The sequence below is a fragment of the Triticum aestivum genome, unplaced genomic scaffold (genome assembly GCF_018294505.1).
Source record: "Triticum aestivum cultivar Chinese Spring unplaced genomic scaffold, IWGSC CS RefSeq v2.1 scaffold96124, whole genome shotgun sequence".
Classification (NCBI taxonomy): domain Eukaryota; kingdom Viridiplantae; phylum Streptophyta; class Magnoliopsida; order Poales; family Poaceae; genus Triticum; species Triticum aestivum.
Window position 1 is genome coordinate 30,223 of NW_025227760.1, and position 10,082 is coordinate 40,304.

At 39.7% G+C, this 10,082-nt stretch overlaps 1 protein-coding gene across 1 annotated transcript; it reads right to left on the bottom strand.

Moving 5' to 3' along the window:
* Nucleotides 1-2,131: 2,131 nt before the first annotated feature.
* Nucleotides 2,132-9,023, bottom strand: LOC123172830 (ABC transporter C family member 10-like). Its single transcript, XM_044589734.1, has 12 exons — nucleotides 8,956-9,023; nucleotides 7,173-8,566; nucleotides 6,634-6,954; nucleotides 6,474-6,560; nucleotides 5,750-6,349; nucleotides 5,500-5,664; nucleotides 5,088-5,382; nucleotides 4,278-4,492; nucleotides 3,876-4,181; nucleotides 3,333-3,396; nucleotides 2,842-3,081; nucleotides 2,132-2,691 (listed from the first exon to the last, which is right to left on the bottom strand). The coding sequence occupies exons 1-12, from the start codon at nucleotides 8,969-8,971 to the stop codon at nucleotides 2,582-2,584; spliced, it is 3,813 nt and encodes a 1,270-aa protein (XP_044445669.1). The 5' UTR covers nucleotides 8,972-9,023; the 3' UTR covers nucleotides 2,132-2,581.
* Nucleotides 9,024-10,082: the final 1,059 nt, after the last annotated feature.

Genomic DNA, 10,082 nt, shown 5'->3' on the forward strand with positions numbered 1-10,082 from the left:
GCGCGCCTCGCGCCACCGTGCGACCATAGCAGCGGCAAACCCAGGCTGGTTCAACCAGAAGGTTTCGAATCGGAAGCGGGGCGACAGGGGGATGATCGTTCTCCGAAGAGAGGAAGAGAGGGACGTGATCGGAACCAATCCGTGTAATCGCCCGAAGCGATGCTAGGGGGCAACGAATGTCCCACTCAGGAGATGCAAAGACCCTGTCGAGGACTGAACGGGTCGGATCCGCTTGGCGGTTGGTCCAAGTATACCTGGCACCAACCCTATCTAGCTCGCGAAGCCCCATGTCCGCGATGCAATCATTGAACATCTGAACATGTAACTTTATACACATAGAGAAGTACACAATAAAGCATATATCATTATGATTTGTTTTTTCCGACCTATAAGATAGTGAAAATTGTTATGTGTTTTTTTGTTTGTTTGTTCGGCGTTTCAAATAGTACAAATAAGAAATCTGTTCTAGAGCATGGCGTTTCTCCACACGAGTTCATATGCTCCCGCTTGAACAGTAAATTTGAAAGAATAGAAAAAAGCCTGAATTTTTGTGGCATCAAAGATGTTCGTGTTCTAGGTGCCTACATTTGTTTATGGAGAAATGACATCCGAGAAGCTATATACAAATAAAAAATGATGCACCAACATGCTTGCTTTTGAATTTACTATTCATTTTTTGGGAATCTAAATCACTAGACTTATAACATGGCCATTAAATGCAAAACTTGCGCAAGTGCTTGACTTTGCGAGTCACTTTAAATAGAATTTTAGAAGTTCTCAAGATGCTATATTGTACAGTTAACTGGAACACATAGGATTCCATCGCAGTATGAGTTGCTGAGCTTTAACAGCTGGCCCCTAACTTGTAGATCTAGATCACTGGACTTTATAATGGCCATTAAATGCTAAACTTGTTTAAGTGCTTGACTTTGCAGCGTCACTTTAAATACTATTTTAGAAGTCCTCAAGATTGACCATCGTGAATGTAAAATGTACACATTTAGAAATATTAAAACTAGTTTGAGTTTAAGCAAAAAACAAAACAAAAACAAACTAGTTGCCCTACGTGGGTGCAGCTACCATGCCTCAAATTGTTGAAAACATGTAACAATCTAATAGCACAGCCGAAGACACTACAAAACTACAATACTCCATTATTATTTCGAACCTATTGCAAAAATAATGGATCCTAATACTAATGCAGTAATATGACCTTAATTATAGAATATGAAAGTAGTGGGTGAGATGCACCTTTTACTTCTTATTTTGCAGTATAAGGTTCTTTGTCTTTACCTGTAAATTTATCAAGCAATTTTATAATAATAGATCACGTAGCTTGATTTTTCCTTTTGTTTTGTTTGTTGAGAGGAGTATGATTAGTTGCTTCAAGTAGGTCGTGAACTCCCAACCAATCAAGTGTCAACTTAGTTAGTTAATCTAGGTCAGTGTGTACTAGCTTATGTTGGTAACTCGAGGTCAAATAAAATACGAGTCAGAAATCTCTCATAGAGCATGGCGTTTCTACACATGAGTTCATATGCTCCCGCATGAACAAAATATGTGAAGAACGAAAAAAAAAAACTGAAAATTTTGGCATCAAAGATGTTTGAGTGTTCTAGGCGTCTGCAAAAAATTGTGGAGAAATGACATCTGAGGAGCTATATACAAACAAACATTGATGCTCCAACATGCTTGCTTTTTGGAGGGCAGTTTTTTGTGTGTGTAGAGCTCGGACGCGCAATTATGCTGCCTCGGACGCGCAGGTTTTGGTAGTTACTGTTCTATATGTGCTCAATGCCAAAACAGAACCTCGGCATCCAACAAAAATATATTTAGACATGACACAACCGATCCGCTGATCCTGCCACGCCATTCAAACCATGAGCATGTTCAGTACTAACAACTCAATTTCATGTGGGCAATTTCATGATCAGCAAAACGCAAGGGAAACACACTGCTTTCCTCCCCAGTTTATATCTCACACGGATAAAAATACTATGTGCTTGGTTGCATCTCTTTACATTGAATACAAGCAAATACAAACACTACGGTAGGCAGTTCTTAAACGAAAAAAGCAAGCCACTTTTCCTAGGAGAGATATAAAACCCAATCGCGTATCTTTACATTGAATGGTCTGAAACCTCATTCATAAAGTCAATGCATTCGGCATAAACTTATCAAGCTACCGTAAATGAATGCATAATTGGCAAAAGGTCAGCAAACACATATGCTCAAGTCGTATTTCAAGCAGAGATTGCGGATTTGAAGCCCCTCCGATCTGGCCTTCTATATCTGATTACTGGAGCAAGGAAATCTTCAGGGATTTACTCTCTTCAGCTTCAGCAATTCTGCATGCATAGAATTGCATAGAATTTCTGCTAGCAGTAGACGGCAAAAGAAATCTCGAGACAATAACATATAGATAGTACTGTCTTTTCTTCAGATTCAAAAATAGATTAATACATCTGAGGTAGCATAGATTATTGTATATCTTCAAGCGTATCACATTTTCTAAAGCTGATTTATCTTTTATCTCTTTGAAAGCTGCAGCAAGTAAACAACCGACATTGGACAGTCTCTTCTAAATATTCGTGTTCGATGTGTATGACCAATACTCCTTGACCAGCTCCTGGAAGAGAGATCCTTCAGTTTCCATGAGCTTTGTAGGTTTCTCAAACTCCACTACTTTCCCTGGAAGTGTTCATATATGGTTCATTAGTATGCGAAAGGCACACAATACATGTGGCTTCAAGTATACTCCATATTAGTTGCTTCAGATCAATAAGGTGGCGAGTTCTATAATCAGGTTACTATATTAAGTTAGAAATAAGACAAACATACCATCACTCATTGCAAGTACCATATCACAGTCCATAACTGTTGGTATACGGTGTGCAACTGTAATAACGGTGCAATGTTTGAATTCTGTCCGGATTGTTTTCTGAAGGACAGCATCTGTGGCATTGTCTATAGAGGCTGTTGCTTCATCAAGAACTAAGATGCAGCATCTTCTCAAAAGTGCGCGTCCCAGACAGAAGAGCTGCCTTTGACCCATACTCCAGTTCGACCCGTCTTCCACAACTATTAAGACAAGATCTTGATCAATACTATGAATGAGATAGTTCCAAACATCTTGCTAGCAAAAGGATATAGCTAATATGTCTAGGACTACTAACATTTTGACATATTTATTGTCACATCTCACATGTATTTTCACACCTATTTTCAATTTCTGAAATAATTAATTAGGGCAGAGTTTTCTGTTTAGCCAATTCATTACTTTAAAAAATGAACCACATAAACCAAAAAATAGATGAAGTGAAGTTTCCTACCATGTGAATCCAATCCCTGTTCCTTCTCCCGGACAGCTTCAATAAGTTGACATTTGTCAAGAACCTGCAGCATAATTAACAAATAGAGTAACTACTTTAGTGATTCCTTTTGAAATGTATATATGACATAAACTCAGAAAGGGGGGGGGGGGGCACTAAACCTAGCTTAGCTTCAAAACATGTGGCCATCACCTTTTTGGGTGCCTATTTTTTCAATCAGTGAAGAGTTGTCTAGTTCCTCCTAGGCAATCTAGTTTTTCTATGAGAGAGGCTACTTGTCATTTCAGATTCCTCTAATTCAATTTATCTGCCCAATTTTTTTAATGTCCTCGACTTTCTGAATCTGTGAGGTATATATCGAAGTAAGTGATCTGAATTGCGACAGTACTAAAAGAGGACTGCATCATGATTAAACACCAAGTAAGTGATCTGAATTGCGACATTACATCAGGTTCTTTTGGTGTGATACCTTGTCAGCATAATATTATCTGATCATTGGGCAAGATGACAAAAAGCAACATCGTTAGATGTGTAGAATCTTACCTCCCATATTTGTTCATCTAAGAACTGCCCAAGAGGGTCTAGATTGTATCTTATTGTACCCTGAAAAAGTGTTGGATCTTGTGGAATGATACCCAAACGCGACCGCAGGTCATGCAAGCCTATTGTACTGATGTCCACAGAGTCTATAATTATTTTCCCTTCGGCAGGTTCAACAAGACGAAACAATGCACCAATTAATGTTGTCTTGCCGCATCCTGTTCGACCAACTATACCAATCTTATCTCCACCTTCAAACTTGCAAGTGATCCCATGTAGTACAAGGGGAGAATCTATCCTATACCTGATCTGTTGAATGAAAATCAATTGCATACATTTTTTAAAAGTGTTAACAGGATTGTTTTACCTTGTAAGATGTATGTGTAAATATTTATATCTGATTACCTTCAAATCCCTAATCTCCACATTGCCATTTTGGGGCCAATCCGGTAACGGTCGATTTTCTTCAACAACTTCTGCTGCTTCACTTTGTATGTCCATGTACTGGTTCACCCGTTCGACCGAGATTATTTGATTCGCAAGGTTGCATTGGAATTGAATAGAGAAAACGAACGAAATATTTAGGGAAAGACCATAGGACAATGCCATTCCCACAAAACCTGTGCCGGTACAAAAGCAAGGAATTAATTCTACTATTTGTAATGTTAATATTCATAATTGTATAACTGTATAGTACCAAATACTTGATTTAGTTAACTTCGGCACATGAGCACTAGGAGTTGAACTGCATTATCATATATACATAAAATCATTAGAACAAGTGGTGGTTTGAGAGATGTACAGTGTTCTATATTCACCATATTCTGCCCAGCAGAATGCAGCAAATATACTTTTCTCGGGCTCAGCCGATGCCTTTTCTCTAAAAAAAAGAAAGTATTTTGACTGCTAGGTCAAAATACTATCATTAAATTTTCATCAATATCATTTGCATACTATAACTCTCTTATAGTTTTCTACAACCATATATACATATAAAACGTACCATTCAAATGATTTTGTCGGACAGTCATGTCATGTTAACACATGACCTATTTATGGTGAGTATCAAGTAAGTTCTCATTACAAAAGCGTGTCAGAAAGCCAATGAAAAGGTAGAAACATTTACATGGCAATGCATAATATTTATCGCAAATCAGATGCTACTCAACTTTGTCCAAATATTTGAAGCAACGTGGTGGTGATATAATTGCTTACCAGGGCTAAAAGTTCCTTGAGGAAGAAGGGCCATGACAAAGGCAGAAAAAGAAAGAACTGCGGCACTCATTATCTCCAGACGTTGAATCAACCATTCAGTTGCTGCAAAATTATAGAAATATGGACTGGCATTCTTGTCGACAAGATCCAAATTTGTAGAAAAGAAACGATCTTCTTCCTCGAAGGCCCTTATTGTTATAGCCCCTGAAATCGATTCACCTAAGTGATTTGCCACAGCAGACTTGGTAGTACCATTGATCCGCATCAATTCCTTGGCTGAGGCTAGATAGTACCTCTGCATGACCAAACATAACAGGTTTCAGTTAATGAGAACAATAAATGCAAAAATATCATTGGCACGGATACATAGACATGAAGCTTAGCCGTAAAGAAACAAAATCATACCAATTACCTGCAACCAAATTGCCAAAACTATCATTGGCACGGATACAAACAGAACTTGCCATGTAATAACAACCAATACACCTAAATTGCTATATGCATTAAAGATGGCACCAAGGCTAAACACAAATGAAAATGGAACATCAAGGTCAACAAGGCTCAAATCTGAAGAAACCTGCATTAGAAGAAAAAGGGAACGAGTTGATCTTGGTGTAAAACATAATTGAAACTTGTTTTACCATTCATTTAAGAACTCTTACCCGGCTGAAAACCCTTCCTAGAGGTGTAGAATCGAAAAAGGACATTGGTGCACGGAACAATGAATTGAGTAGATGGGAAAATAAGGATCTTGATGACTGGATCCCAAGAACAACGACTAGTAAAAATCTTGATAGCAAGAAGAATATCGTGCAAACTCCGATAATAATGTACACATAAACTAACTTCAGCGTGCTAACATGAGGATTTTGGACATTAGCAGCCATCCATGAGTTCTGTGATATTTGCCCAGCTATGAAAATTATGTGAAAAAACATACACAAAGAGAAATAGAGGAAGCCTTTGTTCTGGCGCAGGTAAATCATATAAGGCTTGAAACCTGCATCCCCTGTTTCTCTTTCCTCTTCCTTGATCAGTTGGTTTTCCTGTGATGGCTTCACAGACTCTGTATTTCTGCTTCCATGAATATCATCTGTCACCTTTTTTGACACTTCCTTAGATCTTTGCGGAGGTATGTTTTTATTAAGATCTGCAGCACCAATAGTATCCTTATGGGAATTTACAAGGCCTATAAATTTTTCACAATCTGTCAATAGATCTTGATAAGGCGCAGACCGAATAATCTCTCCATCTGACATGAACTGCCAAAAATCATCACTAGTTTTAGATGACATCAAAAAATATGTAAAATAATTACAGATCAAAATACATCATAGAGACACAAATATCATCATATGGTGACATTTTCGAAGGGGTGACAGGTACCAAAATGGAGTCAAATACGGGTAAAAAATCCACTTGGTGCGTCACCAAAAGGACAGTCTTGTCCGATAGAGCACTCATGACATATTCCTGTTACAAAGAGCTTTGTAAAAATGTCATAATCAAAAGTAACACAACATGCATATGCTGATATGATCCTTACATTGAAGAGACTTGTGGCTGTATGTGCATCAACAGCACTGAAAGGGTCATCAAGAAGATAGATATCTGCATTTTGGTATAGTGCACGAGCAAGCTGGACTCGCTGCTTCTGACCACCACTAAGATGTACTCCTCTCTCCCCAATTTGAGTACAATCTCCATATGGCAACATTTCAATGTCCTTGACCAACGAGCACCTCACGAGTGTGTTGTGGTATCTTTCCCCGTCCATCGACGATCCAAAGAGAATATTGTCTTGCACAGTCCCAGATTGGATCCATGCATTCTGAGAAACATATGCTACTTTCCCGTAGACTTGGATCTGAAAATTTTATGCAAAATCAGGAATTTGCTATAAAGCTTTTATGAAACATGAATTGAATAACGTAGTTCATGTTAGCAAATATTGTCAAGCATAATTTTCATACAAAACTTCGCAAACCGAACAGATGAATAATGTATTTCATGTCTTTTAATCATGTCTAAATTCTTAATATGGCAGCTATTGCATTAACAGATGATGTTAGTGAAAAATCATACCATGCCTTCAGTTTTGGGGACCTCTCCGAGTACAGCAGTCAAAAGTGTCGATTTTCCCGATCCCACCTCTCCACAAATCGCAATCTTTTCTCCACCTTTGACTACCAGATTTATATTCTTTAGAGTTGGGTTTGATGTATTCTCATCCCACGAGAAGCTACACGAAATCATCGCTATAGGTACAGGGTAATCAATGCCAACGTAGGATTTTTTCCTAACCTGTCCGTTTAGCTCAGGTGCATCAAGGAAGTTCGATATCCGAGCGAACGCAACCTTAGCTTGTATCACAAAGCCAATAGCATCTGGTATTAACCTTACTGGCTCTTGCACAAGACTTAGAGCTGCCACAAAGGTGAAGACATTGCTAGCATCAAGAGGGATTTTCAGAAGATAGCATGTCAGAAAGGTCGCTGCCGAAACCCAAGTCGGTAAAGACCAGAACAGGAAAGCGTTGTATGCCCTCCTAAACTGGAATGCTGACAACCACTTGTACTCAACCTCTCTCAACCCCTCAATGACCTTCTTGAAGTGAGATTCCCATGCATAAAGTTTCAACACCTTCATATGAACAAATGACTCACACATGGCCTTCAATCTCGCATCTTGTGCTTCCATAAGTTTACTCTTAAATTTGTGTTGCAGTCTGGCAAATGGAACGTTACACAGTACGATCATAATGATGATAACCAAAGATGAAATCATTGCAGCACCAACTGCATAGTATAGAATTGCCAGAGCAATGCAAAGCTGAACACTTGTTGACCATGTTTGATGGAACCAGTATGGGAATTCCCCAATCTGATGCGCATCGACGGTCACATAGTTCATAATATTTCCAGAAGAGTGCTTCATTTTTGCTGCATTTGATAGCTTCTGTTGTTTCTTATAAATAGCTGCCGACAGGAGTGACTTCACCTGCAATCCTATTCTCCGAGTGCGGAAATACCACTGTCTCTGTGACAATGATTCACAACATTTGCAGATGAACATTAACCCAGCAAGCACACAGCCTTCGTATTTGAAGGTCCCTTTCCCAAGTGACACATTGATGAATTCCTTGAGAATTATTGGGCCTGTTGATACGGCAAGAACCTTGAGCAAAGAAAAGAAACCCGAGACTAGGATCGCACGCTTGTGACAAGAAACAATAGTCCATAAGAAAGATGGTGTGGCATGTGACTGCGACTGCTTCTTGCCGTTCAGCTCCTCCATGAACATCAAGTACTGGTTATGTGCTCGATCTGTGGCGCCTAGAAGTGGCATGTCTTTGTCTTCAAGGGGTTTCTTGTAGCCCACCTTTATTAGAGGATTCAACCACCAAAATGACATCTTGCTGAAAAACCCAGCTTTAGCAAAGGGAGTCACTTGACTCTCAGAATCAGCTACCTCTTCGTCTGAAAAAAAAAATTAGCTTTAGCAAAGGTAGCAGAAGTGATGTTCTTTTCTACTGCAGCACAAGGGACTGCCGGCGACGGCAGGGGCACGCGGCGCTGTCCCGTGTGTATGCCTTTTTTTTTCTCTTATTACGGAGGCTTTGCGTTATTCGGATTACCTCTAACCGTGGACCAAATTATCCTTACAAAAATAAAATCAAAATAGAAATACCTAAAGATGAGTTGCCCAGAATAACCCTATAATCAACGGTGGATATCATCTAATACTTCTAGCATATTTGACTAGTAAATTGCACCGTAAAAGTCCTCAAAAAATATTTAGCTTTAGCAAAGTTAGGAGAAGTGATGCGGCTAGCTATGAAGCAGGAGGAAGTTGAGAGAGGATTTACTTGTGAGGGAATCCATCTGCGCGTGCAACCTCTGTCGCTTCCAAATGGATCAAGTCCTGTCGCATCACTGCACCAATCATTAACGTGAAACTAGTTAGGACAAAGAACATATACTCTTATCTTTATGAAGAAGAAGACAAAGAACAGAACTACAAATACTGGAACTGGAGCAACATCAGAGAGTCCAAACCCCAGGAAATTATCCAGAAATTTGAATGTTTGCTCCGAACACAATGATCACAGCACCGCATGAAAATAATGGAAACACAGAGCTGAAGACGGAAACTGTACTCGTCAGTGATCATCAACTACCTTGTTAATCCAGGGGAGAAGAAGCAACTGCAAGAACTTTTTTTGTTGGGTCTAGAAAAGATCGACAGAGGAAGCAACAAAGATGCCAGTGCTGACCTCTCTAGGCTGCTGCTAGCTGGTGAGTAGTAGCGCCCTCCTCCTCATCCAAGGTCCGGACCTGTCCAAGGTCTTTTTCTTACTATAAGAACAGCAATGTTAACGTGCCATATTTTCCGGAATCTCAGTCGTATGCTGAGAATCAGATCTTATTTAACCGATTGCGGTGGTAGCCACCAGCCTTATAATAATAGACACCAAGTGGCTCCATATTTTTTATAGACTAGAGACGACTAGCAAGATGTTGCTTACCGAATTTAGTTGTCTTCTAGCAGTTATGCAAACGCTAGCTAGTAGACTTGTTAATTGCGAGTCTTGAATATACTTGAAAATGGAATCCCTCCAGTGCCACATTTTGTAGATCGAAAGGATTTTCGCCCTGTTTCATTTCATAGAAACGGAGCAACATCCAAGTCCACTCTTACATGCCTTGACAGGAAACCATCACATCTCACAAAGCAAAACCAGCTAAAGAAGCACCCTTCAACTTCGAAGAAATAGCAAATCCTACAGCCGAGGTGACACACAGCAAGCAGAGATAAATCTGAGCATAACAATGCTGCGTCTCGCTGCCGTGGTTACCGGCGTCCCCGGCCCCAGCTGAAGTGTGGTTTCTTTGTTCCTTCATCATCACCTGAGCTGCGGAGCTTCCACTATCTTTGCTCCCATAAGGAGCCGGCACTTGTCAAGGATCTGCAAGTTCGGTTTGGGACACTCGC